The sequence below is a fragment of the Macrosteles quadrilineatus genome, unplaced genomic scaffold (assembly GCF_028750875.1).
Source record: "Macrosteles quadrilineatus isolate MER2022 unplaced genomic scaffold, UCM_ALF_1.0 Scaffold_5__1_contigs__length_97177068, whole genome shotgun sequence".
In the NCBI taxonomy this organism is placed as follows: Eukaryota; Metazoa; Arthropoda; class Insecta; order Hemiptera; family Cicadellidae; genus Macrosteles; species Macrosteles quadrilineatus.
The window spans coordinates 96,235,105-96,256,892 of record NW_026542598.1 but is presented as its reverse complement, the minus strand read 5'-3'; the positions used below and the strand labels follow the sequence as shown (position 1 = coordinate 96,256,892).

General features: G+C 30.4%; 1 protein-coding gene across 1 annotated transcript in view; it reads right to left on the bottom strand.

The window, feature by feature from the left end:
• Positions 1 to 1,798: 1,798 nt before the first annotated feature.
• LOC128995812 (protein furry-like) overlaps positions 1,799 to 21,788 on the bottom strand; it is a 61,512-nt gene continuing 41,522 nt past the window's right edge. Inside the window, exon 25 of the mRNA XM_054420830.1 lies at positions 1,799 to 1,988. Coding sequence (XP_054276805.1) covers positions 1,799 to 1,988 — 190 coding nt within the window. The remainder of the gene's footprint in view (positions 1,989 to 21,788) is intronic.

Here is a 21,788-nt window from a genome sequence, read left to right as displayed (position 1 = left end):
GAGGCTATCATTGTAGTTAGTACTGTACTTGCAGTTTTACAGTGAAAAGAGAACAAATAATCTGTTGAAAGGGGTCGCTTTTTTAGACGATGTAAAAGAATAAGTTAGCACAGGGTGATGTGACATTTTGGATTGAACCCCTTTTTTGAAAATTGATACGTAATAATTCCACAATATCGTTAGACATTCAAGTTTGATCCTGATTTAGAAGGGATTTACTAACATCTGAACTTAGAAAATGATTTTTCAAATATATTGGGTCAGTTAAAAAATTTTTTTAGTAATATACATGTATGTAACATTCTGAGCTATAAGAAATATTTTTTTATTACAAAGAGTTATTTTGTTATGACCAAAGGTGCACATTTTTGACACCATTAGTATATTGTATTATATTTTGTGATGTTTCTGCGATTATTTTTCGATCGAGTAAATATTTTACGATGTTTTCTTGATTTAACTCAAAAATTAAAAAATACTTCACCCTCTTTGAATATTATTGAAAAGTATAATGGATGTTTTCATTCTTCAATTGAGTAACATTTTACTATGATTTCCATCCCTACATTCAAAGCTTTAAAAAACATTTGGCTTCTTTGGATTGGATTAGAATTTGTAATAGCTTTAAAAATTAGCCCAAATATTGTACGTGTAAGATTGTATTAATTAATCAAACTTGTAGGTACATTAACCACCAATCAAGGGCATGCTAGTGGCCATTTAGCCCTTCTACCCAACCAACAATACATGACTAATAGTGAAACCTACAGAGACCTCAAGCTTTTATCATTAATGGCCCGGCGTGTATGCTTGTAAGCAATAATGTGTTTGAATAGAACACTGGTACTGTACTTAATCTATCTAGTATAAGAGGCAGAGTTGTATTGAGGTTCAATTGAGTTATATGTAGCATTGTCAATATTAGAGACTTTATATGTGCAATTTATGTGTGGGTACAACAAGTCTTGATATGATTTTGACTATCTGTACTTAATCTAGTGCAGAGTTGTATTAAGATTCAGTCCAATTAAATGTGGCATTGACAGTATTAGAGACATTAGTGCAAATTTATGTGTGGGTACAACAATTTAGTCTTGATATGATTTTGACTATCTGTACTTAATCTAGTGCACAGTTGTATTAAGATTCAGTTCAGTTATATGTGGCATTGAAATTGTAGGTACAACAATTTAGTCTTGAAATTATTTTGATGAGAAAAGGTTAAATAGTTAAACAAATAGAGTGACTGACTGTTGGGCTGATAATAATTCATTCATAAACACGATGGATCAGTAGTAGTATCTTTGGCTGATAATATAAACACTCATGAACAAGATATCTTACTGGTAGTGACTTGGGCTGATATGCCAAACCTTTATGAATACGGTAGTTTAGTAGTTGAAGTTGAACTGGTTAACCAAGACCAAACACTCATGAACTAGGTGGTGGCTAACTTGTACCATCTTTGTTTGATCAATACTGTCAATAAAATCAATAATCAATACTGTCTTTGCCATTGAGGTATACTGCAGCTCAATGGTAGCAGCTGACAAACCAAAAATAAAATAACAGATTACATCAATGTCCGAAAAAAGGACCGATAAGCCAGACACTTTGAGTTCAAAACTAACCTTCATGTAGGCCTACAACTTAAAGTATAAAACCATCATCCCTCCAATACTTTCAAAACGCTCATATACCGTAAAACCAAAACCAACCAAAACAGGTCATTTGTAATCAAAACACGCGCATTTCACACCATTTATTTCACTTTAACACATTATAGTTAGTAGAATAGTTAGGATCTCAGACGCAAAGTGGACTCACCAGTGTCGCCTTCGGCAGGTAACGGTCCCACGGCGCCGAAGAACCGTTTGTCCAACACCTGCAGCAGCTGTAGCGCAGTTTCATGTACTTGGGTTCTGGGACACCCTGTGTTCATCAGAGTCACGTTGATGATGGCTGTGTAATGATCACACGGGTACTCTCTGCAACAGGAAATATAACAGTGAGAAGCTGTAATCAATGATTGGTTGAAATAGTTTGTAATCAATGTTGATTCCCTGATCGTTGTGGAGTGGTCACACTAGTATTATCTGACACAGAAACATAGTAAAAGTTTTGGTGGAAAAGTATTGGGTATTTGTGTTGGTGAGTTGGTAGCTCAGACTATGAATACGTAGCAGTGATACCACAAATATTTATTTGCATGAAAAGTACCTAACACCACCTGTTTTGTTTGATCAAATCCACGAACAGGATAAGCACATGTGGATGGGGAAAGCAAGATATCCAAATAACTTCAGTAATTTTATTTCAGATCTGTCGCACAGGAGATCAGAATTTCAGCTTCAACACAAAATCAACCTGCTTAAAGTTACAAGCCTCAAAGACCTTATTAGCTTACTACTCAGTGTCATAAAGAACTATCAAAATTATAGAACGGATTTAGAGAAATTTACGCAAATAAATGCAAACGCTAATTTATACTTGTTGTCATGGTGTAAAAGGTTTAATTGTACAATCATTTTGTAGCTGTAGTATATTAATCAAAGAACCCCACCATTATTAGTAACTTAATGTAAATATTCTCAAAGATATGCAAATATTAATTTAAACAGTTTGTCCTAGTACACATATTAATCACATTTTTTCCTAAAGCAACCTTGACCTTCCTATGAAATATTGATCATAAAACACCAAATAATATCTCACAAACAACTCATCAAATATTCAACCACAAACTATAGTTGAGTTCTAGGATTGACGAAAGCAAACTATAAAACTTTCTTCATAAAAACTTTGGAAGTGGATCATTTGCCTGGCAATAAGCATGGACAACTAATATCAAAACTCTCAACACCTTTATTACTTCAAAACTATGCTTATTGGAATAAATAATCGGTACTATAGACTACTGCTTTTTAACAAAAAATATATTTTTTATAATAGGATGTTTGGTTACTTGTGTTAAATATAAAATCTTTAAGCACGAAGAGAAATTGTTTTCCCATACCGAAAAAGTTGAAATAAATATTAAAATATTTCTGGACTGACCAAAAATAAGATGCAGATATAATTTGTTGAATTACCATTTCTACTCTATACATATTTTTATTTGGTGCTTAATATTATTTTTTAATTATATTGTGATGATTTTTTATCGTGTTTAAGGTGTAATTAAATAACATAAGTAATGTATTCATTTCAAAGATTAATTATACTTTATGTAAATCTATAAAAATACAACTGCAGATAAAGTTGACATAATATGAAATATTTCTGAACAGGGACAGAACGAGGCGCGGATATATTTTGTTAGATTTACATTTCAAATTTATACACGTTTTTAACCACCATTTTTTATTTTACAATGTTATTGTGATTATTTTTGCTAAAATTTAAATTGCTAACAAATAATAAAGTAAAAGCATACCGTCCTATCCTACATTTATATGTTTAAATAACAATTAATTGTGACACAAAATTCCAAATAACTTATTTCGTCAACCAATATGAGTTTTATGTATTTATTTATTTTAATAAGTATATATGAAAAATGACTAATGAAAATAAATATTAGCGAATTTTCCTATAGGGAATTAAAAAAAATCGAGGCTAAAAATCTTCTTGGATTTGAGTGGACATGGGAGTAAGAGTAGAGTAGTAAGCTATTAATATTTTACTAAAAAATACCCTTTTTGGGGTGGTGTGAATAAAAACTAGTATTTGCTTAAACTAAGCTGATTTCAAGTATATTCTAAGTTTTAGGTGAATAAAAGTAGTCAGAATATACTACCCCTAGTAAATTCTAAGATCATCTAATGACTAGAATATTCTAACCTTTGTAGGTGAATAAACGTTAGTTTTTACTAGCCAGGGCTAGTATATTCTTAAAGATTTTTAAGCTAGGGGTAGGCAGGCTAGCATTCTGGTGACGGTGGCCAAAAAAGGGTTATCAGTCATCATGGCTATGTTTATAAATGTACGGAACAGAAAAACGTACTCTGTCAGGTGTGAGTTAGATGTAGAAAAGTGCAAGCAGTATATTTATCAGTACATTTACTGGAGTAGAACCATGTGCACTTGTAAAGACCCCCATACAGTGCTTGATTCTATAAACAAAAATTTAAGTTTTTTTTGTTTTTTTTAATATTTATTTATTTATTGATCATAATCTTGGATATGGGGTGGAAAATGGGAGTTGGGAGACTTTAACAATGTTTATAAAACAATGTATTTATTTCCAAAGAAGCCGCCAGTGCCATCAATGTAGTCGCCCATAATCATGTCATTTCCAATAGAGTTCTCAGGATGTTTAAGTAGTTCCAAGTTCAAACTGTAACGTTTCCTATTTAATTTGAATTTTTATCAGTTTGATCTGCTGTAGCAGTACCAAACGTTGAAGTTCCGTAAGTGAGAGATCTTTGGTTTCTTCTGTTTCATTTTTGTTTATCGTTTCTTTTGTTCCCCTCATCTTACACTTGAAAGTTTGCGTCATCTTAGTATTTTCTAGGTCTAGTTTGTTCTAACATGTTAGAATATACTAGGAATTGCCAAATGATCCAAGTATATTCTAACTAGTCTTAGCAAATTCTTATTCACCTCGTTTTGAGAATTAGCTAAAACTAGTTAGAAAATACTAATAAGAATTTACTATTTTTATTCACCTCAGTGCTTGTGTAGCAGCATACCTAGGTACTCATTAAACCTAATGTTTTTTAAATAGATTTAATTAAAAATTAATTCAGACAAATCAAACTTCGCTTAGTCGGCAGTTTTGCTGCAGCGGGGGTATTTCTTTCTTATATCAAAGGTGTGTAATCAATGCTTAATAAATATTGTTAATAGATGTCAATCATAGGTTATTTAATTCATCCAGGTCCATAAACATGTACTTAAAGTGTAACCTCACTCTCATTAGTCTAATTATAACAGCTTACGTTTAAATTTCAATACTTTAACAAATTTTTGTTTCCTATTCCAAAGAGCTAGGCATGAAAAATATATTTTTAAAGCTAAAATACCCAATTATAGCATTAAGATCACTACAATATTCGATATAATATCAATGTAGCCCACCTAATAGTACACTTATTATATCAAAATTTAAATTGTGTGTCCATTCAACTACTGTATTAAGTATTTCTGATCATTTAAATCCTCTACTAATTACATTTGAACTATCTAGATACAGTAGAACCTCGATAAAAAGAATGATCAAAAAGACTTGTTATCAAGGTTGACTTCTTATTGAGGTTTGCAATAACGTGTGATTAGGGGCCAAATACATTCACGAAGATTTTCAAATGTGACAAGAGTGACTTGTTATCGAGGTTCCACTGTACCAACATCATAAAAATCTGTACTTTCAAATAACTAGCTAAATTAACTAAAAAATAAAATAGTTTTAAAATGAAGCAAATCAAAATCTTATAATGTCTTAATTAGCCCTGCACATTCAATACACAGCTGACAGAACACGTCTGTCTATTCATTACGTATAAAGGACACAAGACAAACCCAGCAGTGCTGGGTCCTGGGTCCGATATTTCATTCAGTGTCCCGACCATTCCTCATCAACATAATGGGCTTTGGCTCTGATAAATCTCACCATCGCCCGAACATAACTTTGAATAATACAGATATATAATGCTTTATCAATTTAAAAATGTTACGATTCGTATTACGCTTCTTAAAATTGTCACTCCACGGTAATACTTTAACAGAGCATTATTTGACTATAGCAAGTTATAGACACATAGATTTATTTTTAAACTTTTTACTGATTTTTTAAAATCTTAGCATACAAGGAATTAAAAAAAAAATAATTTTCTAGAAATTTAAAGATACAATTAACAATTAAACAAAACTAATAAAGTTTTAAAAGTGTTTTAAATGTGAAGTGAAAGTAAATAACTTAAAACAACAATTCAGTTACCTTAAAATAATTCATGCCATTTTTACTTTACCGATTGATTTACCAAAGTACTATTTTATTGCTGTTATTCTAAGAATATTGATGCAAAATTTTTAACATTGGTAGTTAAGAATATATATTTATTTATCAATTTTATCTCAGTAGTAGAAAACTCAATCTAATTAGATCTAAGTTATTTGTTTTTCGCCTTTTAAATTTTGCCTGCATAAAATCACATAATTACCTACGTAAAAATTATGTTGTTTAACAATGATATTATTTTTTAAATAGTTGGCAAATATAGTATAATGGACCTATGTAAGGATGAATATTTAATTAACTTCTTTAATTAACTGTTTACTTTAAAACACACAGACTTACCTCAAGAGAACTTTTAATTTAAAGCACAGTTTAATTACAGCATCTGACTTTGTGCTTCAAGGAGCAAATATTCCTTCTGGCCTTATCTATCTTTGCAATAAACTCTTGAATGTTAGTACAGTTTGAGTAGGAGGGGTTCGATAAGTTTAATAAATTTCTATTACAGATATCGTACTTATATTTACTACATTTATTTACAACAAAACCATGAATCAAACGATACAATAATATGATGATAATTTGCCTACCGATCGCGTAAAGATAGTGTTAACGACACAAGTAGAAATTTAAGGGAGAGCCTTAAAAACTTCTACATGTGTCGTTAAGACTATTTACGCGAGTTGCGTACACTACTTTACCTACGACAGTGTTTTAATTACTAACAATCACTACTCATAACTTCTAAGAGATGTTATGTTTTCGTTTATAACCTCTCATTGCCACTGACAGTGATGTAACAAATCATTGTACCAAACACTAATTGCACGACTCATTGACAATTAAATTAGCTTAACAGTTGATTAGTTGAAGTACAAAGCATTACAATTTTACTTATTTTCTTTCAATCCTGGATCCTCATTGGTCCGGTACCCGTGTTGTTATGTAAAAATAAAAACAATGCTGTTAAGTGAATCTTTTCAATTCTAAGAACTGAACTGTAATGGCTAGTCTAAACAGGCTAAATGCATGTCTTTTCTTATGAATAAAGAAAATAGAAGTTCGTAAGCGATCAAAAGATTTAAAAATATTTTATAGTAAATCATATTTATTTTTTGTTTAACAAATAGAAATATACGTTTTTTTAAACTAATTTTTTCACCCACAATGTTTAATTTATTCATCTGCCACGTACATTGTACAAATATTGTGACATTTTAAATTATCAGGTTCTAAGATAATTATTATTTTACTTTGAGTTTTAAACTAAACACATGCATTACATTGAGAATTGACAAGCGGTAAATGAATTTTCTCAGTTATCTTACTCTTAACACCACCTCAAGTAAAACGAACTAAGTAAAGTTAACTGAACAGAAGTTGACTCCTGTTTTCTGTTTTCATTTTCAGTTAAGCTCTCAAGATTTTAATCTGAACGGATTTGATTACAGCCTAAAATACAATTAAAGTGATTTTGAAATGTAATACCGTTGATTTTAAACTGACACTGATGCTTCTTCACAACTTAGTGCATTAAAAATCTGTCAACGTTAGTCTGGGCTTAAGTTTGAGACGCACAACACTTTCATTCGTAAATGTAATTTAGGGATAAACTTTTTAGAAAGAACTAAACACAATTAACATTTTAATTAGTTGGACATGAGACGTTTGGAATTAAAAATTTTACAGGATAGTTTTATAAAATGTAAAAGTATTTTGGATAAAGTAGGCTATTTAACCTTATTTGCCAAGTCAGAAACTGTATTTAAAAAAAATTGTAAGTAGGTCGTATACAACATCTTAGCATAGGTTTGTACAAAAATTCTCCTGATTAAATTGATTTAACATCCAGAACCTAAATTTGGTTTACAAACATTAAATATTGCTTACCTTTTTCTACCTCAAAGTAACTAATCACATTTTGTCAAATTTGATATACTACTTCTGTTACAGACTTTTTTGTCTCCGAAAACAAAAGAGCACAAATGCTACAAAATGCCAAGATAATTAGTTTCCTTTCAACAGCTGTTTGCTCCATGTTAATTTTCCATTAATATGAAAAGACTCACGTCTGGCTAGTCTCCAACCCAAATGCTCAGCAGACAAAAGTCGACATTGTGTCTGTAAATTATGTAGGATACCATGACTATTTTACAAACCTATTTCGTAGATCTGTGGTTCGTACAATTAATATGCTGAGTTATATTTTTTTCCTTTAAAACATATTCACGAATGTTTCAAATTGAATAATCATTACAACTTCAATCTTTATACTTTAATACAATCCTTGAAGGAAATTTGACATAGGTATTCCAATATGCCGTACCACTTTCTATACAAAAACTGCTACTATGCATTTGCATCTGTCAATTAAATTCACTTTCTGATTCCACGAAAGCTTAAAAAATTTTTTAACAAATTTAACTGTCGGTTGTGGGTATATTCAGTTGTTAATTCTATTTTTTTCTTCAATTGATAAATGTAAACAATATGTACTCCTAGAAGATTGTACTTTTGTAATAGTTCTGTATCTTATTTATTTCTTAATTTATTATGTTTAATATTAGAGCTTTTCCCCGTAGTTGTCAGTATTTTTGACAATATAATTTTGATTCTTTATATAATTCATGTGGTTTCAAAAGTATTATGTTTATTGGCTAAACGTTTATAAGACTAAACCAAAATAGTAAAGAAATCTGAAAAAGAACATTTTTTTTACACTAAAACGTTGTCATCATAATCTCACCAATAGATGCACAATTACGTTTTAAAGGATTACCGGAAGACAAAACGATAAGTTTTCCAGGTAGTTGATTTTAAGGATAAACTGTCCATTTAATAATACGAAAGACCAACTTGGTAAAGTTGAGCGATGCAATATTAAAATACCAACCACAGTTTTGTGTAGCTTATTAAAGCAAGAGAAATTCTATGAATTCTTGTTTACATTAACCCGACACAGCATTTATATTGTCTACGAGGATAATATTTAGAATAGTTGTTCCCTATAGAATTTTATAAATAAAATATTGTACGTCGGAATATACAAGTCTCCATAAATTTAGAAACAAAATTTCCATTGTTGTGAACCACTTGTTAAAATCTATTTAACTAAAATATTCATATGTAGCATTTTGAACGAATCTTGTTTTTTGCCTCTGGCAAATACCTTCTTCCCTATAGGAAGATTCACTAAAACCTACAAATTCAAATGTGAACCATTCCAAACGTTCTAAGGAAGAGATTTCAAACTAGTTATTATTTACATTTTATATCCTAGGACGCTAGGCGTCATCACGGTATAATTTTTCACATTACTCCAGGCTAGACCTAGAGGTTGCGGCATTATCATTTTGATAAAATCCATTGGTGATTTGGCGGGATTTGAATCAGGGACCAATGTCCCGCACTCTACCATTTTACCAACTTGCTCCTCCAACCTAGTTATGAAGAGTAATTTTTAGTAAGTGGACTCTGGTATGAGTAGTAGTAATAGTTTAAACGTAGGTACTAAGTATGACGAGCTCTACCTCATACTTTGCTAACAAATTCAAAGTTATAAAGCGCAGCAGCAACTTATCACAGAAGCTGATGATGTATAGAATATTCTCGTAAATCTTGAAAGATTATTCTTTTCCTCACCTCCGCATTATAGCTTATGTGTAGCAATATTTCAAGGTTAGAAAATTATCCTTTTACAACTTCATCCCTGCAGTATTTTGTACTTAATCAACTTTTAAACCGAATTATGTTAGAAAACTATGCTACAGTTTACAGTTAATTTAACACAGATTGAATGTTCTCACTGAAAACATAATATTTTACTCTCTGTATAGAGAAAGCATTATTATGTCTTTGAATTTATTTTGTTGTTAACCTGACTGTAGCAATATACACTTGTGTAGTAGTAGGTAGCCAATTTAATGTCAGTTTTAACAAAAGTTTTTGATCTTAACATAAAAGATTTACAAAAAATGATATACTTAAAAATCTGTTTAAAATGATTTCCAAAACTATAATAGTATATTTTAAATCACTAAAATATATATTTAAAGCCAAAAATAATAATTTTATTTCCTTCAACCATCTAAAAATATGTATACGAGGTATTTTTAATCAATTATACATTTTTAACTAAATATATGGTCAACTTTCCGCAGAACATAACAGTTGAAGCGCCATTGTATTTTTTAAGAACTCAATAATTAAGATAATTGCTTCTTAATATTGCTTCTTGATATTGCAAAATTACACAGGTGTCCTTTAATAATGCATTTTAATAATACTCAACCTTCATGTTAAAAAACTACAAACAAAAAACTTCAATGTAATAAAATCCATTCTCATTGTTTAAAGGACCAATATGTTACGCGATTAACAGCTCCTCAGCGTGTGCTATCGAGCTCAAGATACTGATATATCAGAGACATAACTTGGCGTCACATTGACACAATATCTTGATTTACACGACCAATCTGTAAGATGATTGTATGTCGTAGCTCTAGTTAATCTCAGCCTTGCATCCCTATTGTTCAACTTAACCAATGAGGATTTGAATTGATTTTAAATGTATATACAATTGTTTGTAGAATTCAGACTGCATTTTTAAGAGGAGCACATTTTAAGCTAAGTTGGTTGAGGTGATTAACAGTCCGTTTTAGAATGAACAATTTTATCATAGACTGAAATAAAAATGTTCACGCAGCATGATAAACAAAGATTTCAAGAGTGTAATATACGGTAAGGAGTTAACGGAAGGGTCATTTGAGTAAGAGGTTTTACCGGAAACGAAACATAAATAAAAGTTGCTGCATGCTAACACAGGAGTGTATTCCAAGAGCTATATAGGAAAAGAAAGAGTTTTAGGGGGAGGTAAATTTACAAAGCACATCTATTACTTATAAGAGAAGTTGCGAATAGACACTGAAGTAGACTTCCCATAGACCTGCTATAAACATTTTTATATTCAAATGGAATGTGAAATAGCAATTTTCTTTATTTTCTCTTATATTTATTTTCTTCTCCCTTTTTTAATTTGTTGTACTACAAAGATATTTGATGTAACATAGAATAGGCTTCTTTATAATAAGTTTTCCTTTCAAATTAAGCTTCGGTTAAAAAGTTTGCATATTCAACTGAAATAAATAACTAACATCAGCGCACTCGGTAAAATGTTATTTCAACTATGTCTTCATTTTCTTTCAAAAACTGGCTTCAGCTTTTATCATTGCAAATGGGATTTCTACTTCTATCAATATTTCAAGAGGGGTTTTAATGTAAAAAAAGTTTAAACGGTTGAATTCACATACATTAGCATGCACGCTTCTTTAAATCTCAAGGAGTACATCATCTATAGCATTAAGAATGACAAACTGATTTTTTACAGTTTAATATTCAGGCAAGCAATTAGTGAACAAACCTTACATATTCAGTACAGAGACAGTAGAAATATTATTTTCAATTCCATTTTTAAGTTTTACTCAACTAACCAACACTTGAACACCTTGAAAAACAAGTCCGCATTCTTAAAGTTGACAACAATAACTCAAGAAACTACTTATTGTATGGAGCTTGCCAAATAAATCTTCGCCGGGCTTCCTTAGAAGCTTTAGTCTTTCAGTTGCAGACACTGTGTACAGTAACAATGAATTGCGCTTTCCTGCAATGTACCCTAATTGCGTTATAAATTCTTATCAACTTGGAAAGATGAAAAATTGCTTTGTTTTAACATGATTTTGTAAAGCTACTGTGCTGAACTAAGATTACATTTGTATGTGACTAGTGTAAATGCTCATAGAGGATGGATCTAGATAACGAATTGTTTAGGTTGAAGGTTGGGTGCTACAGAAACTCCTTCAGGAAATATCAAGAAATTTAAAAGCCTATTAATAAATATTACTGTGGTATGAAAACAAAATTAACCCCACATATTATAAACCAACATGTGCGTCTAGGTGTGTAGATTTGCAAACTGACCTTACATTTTCGAGTCCCTTGGACTCTGCCCCAGTGGCTTTTAATGTTCCCATGTTATCCTTATGAAGAACATATTTGTTTATATTATGATCAGCTGGATAATTTAATTGCTGTTAATATTTTAGTGCCATTTAAGGAAACGTGTGATACAAACATTTACTGACTTGGTTCAAATGAAATATTTACTATTTGAATTTGGGTTGGCGTAAATATTACAACGGAAAGAAGCGAGAAAGCCTAACTGAATTTACACTGTACTGCATTTCTTGAGCAATCATTGAAAGAGCCGATTTGCAAACGATGGAAACATAGGAAGTCATAGAAAGTCATAGGAAGTCATAGGACACCACCAAGTAGAAGAAAGGATAATAATGTTTTTGTTTTTTTTTTTATTAATAATTGTTATTATGGACAACTTAATGCGGCTATGAGTGGGAAACATCTATAGAAGACACTAAAAACAAGATCATCTCTTGAAAAATGATAAGTTATTTACAAGAATTGTTGATTATATCGAAATGTTATGTACATCAAGTATTTCCATAATCTCTGAGTCAACTTTTTTTAAAGTCATCGGAAAGTATGACTGATATTCTAGCTAATCTAAAGAATTTCATGAAAGGTATTTGACAATGAACTGTTTTTTAACGACGTCTTGTACCATAGCAAGTCAAGATTTGAAGCTATGCAATAGTAAACTTAAAAGTACAAACAACTGTCTTCCTTTGTAAAAAAGTTGTAGACAAACCAATGTGTTAAAATCGAGTGGATAACGTAAAACATGTGTTAATTACAATACCAAAGTAGGGGTTGGACCCCCCTAGCTAGAATGTGTGTGACAATAAAAATGATACATTGCCTGGCCTATATGACCATGCGTCTGGTGGTCTGTTTTTATGGTAAAAACTGTCTCGCTACATTGAAATAAATTTCAGTTTCTATTCATTACAAAAATGCTGGATGTAAAATTTTAGACAACCGTGTGGCCAGTTAAATATCAGATGTGAAGTTTTTAACTTGGCTACAATTGATGTATGTAGTAACAGCTTTGTTTTATTAGGTATAGTTGTTAGTGAAAGTGACATTACAAAAAATATTTTTATACCTCCTCAACATTTCCCGGTTCAAAATTTAGATTTTTTTACTTTAACATGTATCAAGTCTCTAAATAAAAAATTAATGTTATTTCAATAAGGAATATGGTTGCTTTGAGATTGGTATGGATAAATAAGACGAATAATTTATTCAACAAAACATCAAAGAGCAAAATTAGTCCACATTCCTTAAACCTTGATCTAATTTGATTATGTTTTGTAATTTATTAACCTAAACTGAATTAGTATTTTGACAGTACCATATGCTTAGCTTTGAAATGATGAATTATTTCCTCATTAACTTAAACCAACAAGAATAACTTATAAGGAATCAAATTTATTTTATGAACAGTGTTCTTATGATGGTCTATAGCGTTATCATGTATAGTTCATCCGATATTGCCTTACAAAGTTTTGTAATCAAAGGATTTTTTTTTCATTTTAAATTTACAACTTCTATTTTATAAGTCTGCGGTGTTGAGTTTATCTGATTATTTTCCTATTTACGAGTGTTGAATGTTTTGAATCGTTCAAAACATTATTTATTTATAAAGTATCAAAACAAAATTTGGCTGAAGTAATCTACATTGTATCTTAAGGTTTGACACTTTTAATTATATTACAAAGCAAAAAATGTTAAACGTTTTGGTATACACATTATTTTTAGGATGAAAATACTTTTCATATTTAAGTTACTGTAACTATATTTTATTTCAATTTAATCAAACATTAGTGTAATCAATCACTAATGTTCCTATCTACATTGCATATATAGGCCCTATACGACTGTTATATATACACCTTTGTAGTCTGTTTCCTAAGTAGATAATGAAAAACATAAAAACCGTAATTCAAGCAAATTTAGCCAAAAAGCTCATCTTACCATCACTAAAACATTAAAACAAAAGCTACATGAAAGAAAACTCCCAAGTAGCATAGAAATATTGAAAATCCGCAAACTATAATATTGCCTCCTAAATCTTGCTCCTCGATGGGCACATCCGTCGTCGAGCATCAATACTTCCCGGGATCATTACTACACCAAATTTGTATGCAAATTGCGGCTGTTTGACCCAACAAAAAGCCATTCCACGCGCGGACGTCAACGCGTTACTGACCAGATTTCCACTGGAATAGTCAAGTGGACTTCATAATATGTCATAAGGACCACAGATTTAATATAAGTGCTGTTATGTACAGATTTATTCGATTATAATAACTATCGTGCTGCAAAACCCGCAGTATGGGATTCCTATGGCCAAGCAGAAAAATGTAACAATGATGAAGCAGAATTATTTGTCAAGTTTTGAATGTATATTGTAGATACTGTACAGTTGAAAAACTCATGGTTGGGCCAAGTATTCAAAGTTCAAAGAGAAGATAACTAAACAAGAAGAAGTAAAGAAACAAATCTTCAAGTATAACTTTTATGCTGTCATATGTACAAAACATTTTATTTAATTTTTATATGAAATTAGTTTTTTGTATAACAGGCCTTATTTCCTTTTTGTTTGAAAACGTATGTTGTATCAAACTAAAATTTCCAGTTTATTTCACCATATTTCATTTTTCCCTCCTTTCTTTACTAGAAAAAATGTCTACATATTCATTAATTCATAAATACAATGATTCATGACTATAAAAACATACGAGGAGACCTCTGCACAAATTACGCAGTTCAATAGGGTTCAAAACTAGTTTTTCGATCTTTTAAAATAACTCTACAAATAAATTAAACTCAAGTGGGCGAAACCCTCAAGGATTATTGTATTAAGTATATAAATTGTTAGTAAAAGTATTAATCTATTTAGCGTAATGTATTGGGAGGTGAATTAAGATTATTCTTGATAGATTAAAAAATACAGGCTTTGACTAATTTAATTACAAAAATTTAAAGATGAGAAAAACTAGGACATTTTTATTGTTTTATCTTTAAATCCATCAAAAACCACAAGTAAATCAGCCCAAGTCCAGAAACATTCCAAATCATTTGAACATTTTGTCTTCATTCTACCGTGAAAGGGTGTTTACCAAAGTAATCTAAAGACAATCACCAGCGTCTGACAATCGTACGGCACAATCACTGGGGATGCAAGATTAACGATTGTTCTCAGCTCAATCGCACCCTTCTCCAATTAAGGTTAAGGTCTTATCCAATGTGTACCGTGTATCTTCAGTGAGTAACAACTAAGATTGGAATAGCAAAATTAAGAGCAAAATTCTGCTGTATTTTTTCATGGAAAGGTTCTATTGGGTATAGTTTTTTATTTAGTGAGTAACAATCAAAAGGTGAATAACACTTTAAGTGATGATGTAGGTGAACTGAAATAATTTCAGAACAATTATTGTTCTTTTGTTCATGAAATGTCTACTCAACTGAATGTTAGTTTTTCTATGTAATTAACACTTGAAATTTCAGTTTACTAAAGTTTCAGTGGCCACGGAGGTAAGATAAGGTATGGAAGTGATTTTATGCTATGGAAGTTTATTTAGCTACTGTACTTAAAATAATTTGCTGACAAAATAAAAATTCAATTGGTGGATTTAAAACTTATATCGTCTAGGTCTATAATCGGATGAAAAATTGTAAACTACCAGAATTTGTCGTGTGAAAACTAGCGGTTCTGAGTTATGTACAGTTTTGACTGACAACTCAATTCCCGTACGTAGGTAATTAAAAGCTAAATAGTTTTCATATTCCGTTAATCTAAACGTTATTGAGTACGCAGCCTTCTTCTCGAGTTACATTCTTTATTTTTATAACACAACCATGATTAATTTTGTCATTTTTACTATAATTACTTTCTCCCCCTGAAATTGTAAATATCAATTATTATGTTCATACAGTATTTACATTTTTTACATTTTTACCGCAATATTTTCCCTTTTTTTAACCAAACCAAAATTTGAACTTGTGTAAATAGGAATGTATTAGGAACGTCAATCATACAACATTTGCTTTATCGAACCAACATGATGATATTATGGATTGACGCTTCTTCGACCAGTTGTTACATGAATATGCAAGTGGTTGTTATGAGAGTGCTATTGGCACATGACAATAGCGTTGAACTGCACGATTCGGAGCCAATTGCCACGATTTGCACAAATTTGCTGAATTAATGATGTAATGCAGTTAGCGATGTCAAGCTCAGCAATTAATGTTTGGTTTATGAAATGCAAAACACAACTCTTTAGACGTACAGGATTAACTATTTTTGCTATGTAAAAGATTACAAAAAATATGTTTTGAATACATAGTCTAAAACCGTTTAAAGAGAAAAACAGATAAAAATTAATTCATTATGAAAAATGTTTAAGCTTGGATTTTAAAAGATATAAGAAACCAAGCAGAAGTTGTATACGTTTATTTATTTGTTGATATCAGAAATAAATAATTTTAAAGTAATTTCTGTTTTAGTTATTAAATATAGTACTGTATTGTTTAGTGCCAAATTTTGATCTTTTTGTACAGCTTTGCCATAGTTTACAACTGCTTAAAAAAATATCAGGATCCAAGATCTTGGTGAATTAAGGTAATCAATAATTTTATTGAAATTGTCTTTAAATTGGAAGTATACATTAAAAATCAAACAATAGTTTTCTATAAACTAGCCTACCTTTTACTCATTTTATAAGCGTTTGTTATATGAATTGCTACAAACTTATTTATGATAAAGTACCCTCATAAATTTTAGAATTATGATTATTAGTTTAGTTTGTATAAACAAAAGATTTTAATATTTTGTCTCGTTAAAAAAGGTTTACACCTCTCATGTGGTAAAATTTTACTTTTTTTATCAATCTCTCACTCAATCATACTAAACCATACCGAGTCTTCCACTTTTTTACTGATTTCGGTAGAACCGCCGTAAAACGTTTACACTCAATCTGTTCTTGTCTGTAAACTCGTGATTACGTTGAGACTGGGAGTAGCAACGGCCCAATCACAATGCAGCATTAATGACAGACAAACTCAATCAGTTTACACTCATCCTCTGTGAACCGTAAAGCTACTTTGATCAGCTGATGGATTTGGTAACAAGACAAAACACCTCTGCGGAGACTGAACGTGATGTGTCTTGCTTTCACAAAGTGAATACGTCTTGAATAAGCTAACACAAAGTGTACAATAAGGTTTTTTACTTACATGCTGATTGAAAAATTTATTTTAGAAAAGAATGAAACTATAACTATTGCCTTTAAAATAATGAAGTAGATATCCCATTTATAATGGATCAACTGTCACAGATTTTTTTTTAAAGAACATTGTTGAGTGATAACGTTGTAGAAGAGACTAAAATTATTTTTTCCTCCCTTATTTATTGTCATTGAGATAGTTTACCTGATACAAAAGATGCTTTAGCATACAATAAGTCGCCTTTTCATTTTTACTTATTGGCGAACTTAATATTATTTTAATGTGTGTGAGTGGCTGATGACTGTGGGACGAGAGGCTGCAGAGGCTTTAATTCGCTCGCCTTACATTTAAATTTATCTCTGACATCAAACACCGCCATAATAGCTATCAAAATACATTTTTCTTCATAGATTAATATTTTTATTGTTGCTTAAGGCTGTTTATTGTTAAATAATTCTATTATACAATATATTTATATAGCATATATATATATATATGTATTTAAGAGCTCCTGATACGTATTTAAGTATAGATGTACACATTATTTATAAACAGTGTGCACATGTTTTTGACCTATGACAATAACCAAAACATATTTCCTGCTGGTAAGAGCTCTTTCCTCGAGCACGGACTTGCAGTCCATTCGGGGGAATACTATTCTTACCACTAATAATGTATTCCTGTATTTATAAAGCTGAATAAAGTGATGATTTGATTTGAATGGGAAATAAATTTAACATGTTTAAAAAAATGTTTTTAAATCCAAACAGGGAAATGGCAATTTGCTGAGTCTGCAGGTTTGCTGCAGCAAGCATATTTTAATTATTCCCAAATAGAGAATCCATATTACATATACATTAAAATTATGATTGTAACATCCAATCGAGAAATACGTAAAAAATTCAAATAGATTGAATCGTCAAGTGCTCATTAAATAATCGGCAAGGACTTGAAGCATTGTTTGTATATAATTGAGTGCACTTGTGAAGCTCACTAACAATGATTGTCCGGAATTAAATTAGGCTCTATTTCTAGTTTTGAATAATGATCAATTATACATTTTCCCGTTTCCATGAAAAACCAATACAATACAGTAACAATTTTTTTTATTAAAATCAAATTGTTTACTTACATAATTAATACATAACTCAATTAATTTCATATACACATATTTTTAAAGAGGGCAAACGGAAATTATAAATACGTATGTTTTTAACAAAGAGAACAAAAAAGTTTGTAAAAACCGATATTTAACACTTTTACCACCAGTTTAGAGTTAAACATTTTTTTAGTTTGTTTTTTTGTGAGATTAGTTTTTGGTAATGCTATAAGGCTTAGACCACAGTTCCAATTTTGACCAAAATTTGTAATAAGGTAGGCTGTTCAAAAGGTTCTGTGGTATTTATTTTCATGTCAAAGATTCAATCACTTTTGAACCGAGTAAAGATTTTACCACTCAAACGAATTCGCAAATTTCAACCATTCACACTGTATAATATTAGGTAACAGTTAAGGAACTTGAATCAAATGAACACCATGTGAACAGGAGAAAAATATCCACCAAGCTAAGTATGTGACAATAAAGATGACTTTGACTCTGACTATGTATAATTCCCCAAAAATTTAACGAAAGTCTATGAAACGACTTACACTAATTTCCCACACAATTCTTCACATAACGAAGACGTCAGCCATAGTGTTTTATCCGAAGACGAATGGTTTTGAACCTACAAACCCTCTTCCCATCTACTCACAGTTTGTGTTTACAGCTATAAAAATGAAATACTGCCCGAGGCTGTTGCTCTATGTGTCATGACAATTGCTTTTTTATGGTGCAATCTGTGTCGGAACAGCTAATGTAATTTATTGCTTTAAATGTCCATTGTGTGAATCAGCATTGGCCTAAATAGGAGTAAGGATGTATTAGGTCAAAAATTATTTGTATCAATTGAAACAATTGTTGAATTTTATATCAAAACTTACGTAAAAATACCCTGACGGAAGAAATCCTGCAGACTAAGCGAATTCCCGTTTGTCTCATTTGATTTTTACAAAAATATTTCCCAAAATATGTCAAATTTATTTCCTTTTAAATAATATTAGGTTAAATAAGTACCTTAGTTTGCTGTTATAGGGAAGGAAAACATGTTGTTTATAGATATATTAAAAAATAAATAAATTTGGAAAATTTGATCACATTAAATCAATTAACAAAACCAAACTACTACAGTTTAATATTTCTCCGTAAAAATTACCAAAAAATTTTAAATGTACAGTTTTTTTTTTTTAATTTTCTCCGTAACCTTTAGTTGTACAACCACACTTTAATATACAAAATTATTTATTTTTTAAGCTATACACAATGGTTGTAGTAAAAATTGGGCATTTTCATGGTTTTAAGTAAAAAATTGAAAACAACTATTTTTTAAAAGTTTTAAACCTAATAACACCTTGTTTCCAAGACCCAATTTTGCTGGTTCGCAAACTCATTCAAGTGTAAATTTCATCAAAATCTAACCATCATTGCTCGAGTTACCTTGTTCAAAAACATGCATATATACAAATTTAAATGAATACTGGTGGTTTTTTGGCCTCTTGGGACACCAAAATGAAAAAGTAATTTGGTCACGGGTTGTCTTACCAATTGTCTTACCATTACGACCCACAGTAATAGCTTCTTCCCTATTTTATAGGGAAATTTTGCCAATAGCAATTTGTTTACACTTAGAACCCTGTCTGTTAAAATGTTTTTGTTTTCATTTTTTTATTCTTATTTTTATTTTAAGTAACTTTATCTCTTCTTTGTTAGTGAGGAATTAATTATAATACATCAGTTATTGACCATGACAAGAAATTAAACCTATCTGAACAAATATTGAAAGTATTATAATAAACTTAAAATTATTAATATATCTTTCTATGCAGAATTTAAATCAATTAATCGATTAAAGACATAAATGCATCATATTCATAATATGAAATCAATACGTAAAAATTGGAAGATAAATAAGAACTTTGTATCCAATTTAAAATAGTGAATTAATTTGAAAAAAATAGTTTAAAAAATAAAAAAAATTTAAAACTCTGAAGAAATATAAAATAAAGTCGAGGATTACCACAGCAGTTTATTGTACGCTCGGAGACAAGAGGTTGGCAATGAAAGACTGAAGCTTCTAGGGAAACGTAAGCAAGATTTATATTGCATTGTCTACTGTGGTCTAGTGTTGCTATTATCTATAGAATTATTTTGAACACTTTCCGATGAGTTCAAGCTTTTAAAACCTAAGTTTTGGTAAATCTGTACTGATGAAATGGAATATTAAATTTTATCTTAAATTGTTTACAATTCCTGCATAGCAATTCTCGGTTACTATAGTGGCAACTAGTTTCAATTCTTAGGTTAAACCATCAACAGGCCTACAAGGTGTCAAAACATGTTAATTTTAGACCCGGGTCTATTTCTTACCACAAAAACTTTTTAGCAGATAGGGAATGTGCCTGTTTATACTATTTGCTAAATACATCAATATTAATTTGTTTTGTCGAGAATACTAATTCATTAACTCTAAAATTCATTTACCAGGCAAGGTTTGTAGCTGGCAAATGTCAAGCTCAACTCAAGCTGTTCTTGATCGAAATCGTCCAGTAAAAACTGTGCAACTGGGAAACCCCCTTGTAGTAATTACAGCTACATTGCAGTTGACAAATAGAATCGTGAACAATAATTACATTTACTCTGTAGACAAAAAAATTTTCAATGTAAAGTTTTTACATTTTCTTGTATTGAAATAATCTTTTATAGATGTTTTGAGCATTAATTTTAATTTTGCAAGGTTAAATTGCTGTAAACATCTTTATTTGTAACTTTGGAACAAATTATGGCAACATGGACCACATTTGCTCTTTTCAAAAACTTGAAAATACCCCTGCTGCAGCAATCCTGCAGACTATTTCCATTTGCCTCATTGGATTTTCACTAAAATATTTAGGCCTACTTAATAATGTCAGATGGATTCCCTATTTAAATAATATTAGATTTAACGAGTGCTTAAATGTTTGCTGCTACAATGGAAGTAGTAAAGAGTGTTTTTTTTTTGTAAATTGGTAATAGGTATGAGATAAATAAGCTCGCCATATTTTATCAAAATATAACCATAAACAAACAAACTACAACATAAAAATGACTTAAACATTTTAAATTTAGGGTTTTTTTTTTAAATTTTCTTTGTGACCATTAATTGTACAAGAACACTTTAATATACAAAATTATTTGTTCTTTAAAGCTCTACAAAATGGTTTAGAAAGAAATTTTGAAATGTGTTAGTTTTGACAGTAAAATATTGGAAAACTTCATTGTAAAAAATGGAATTTTATCCATTGTGGAAATGGAAAGTTTACTCCTTATGAGGTAACCCCTGAAACCCTGTTTCCAGTCTAAAAATGCTGGTTGACAAATCATTTGAATAAACGTAGGTTTACACGTATGTACCAAAAATCAAAAATCGGTTTTTACTAGAGTTACAGTATCTTGCTAACGTACATATAAATGTATATGCAAACAGATGAATGTCAATGGGTGGTGTTTTTTGGCCTCTGAGGATAAAAAAAAACCAAAAAA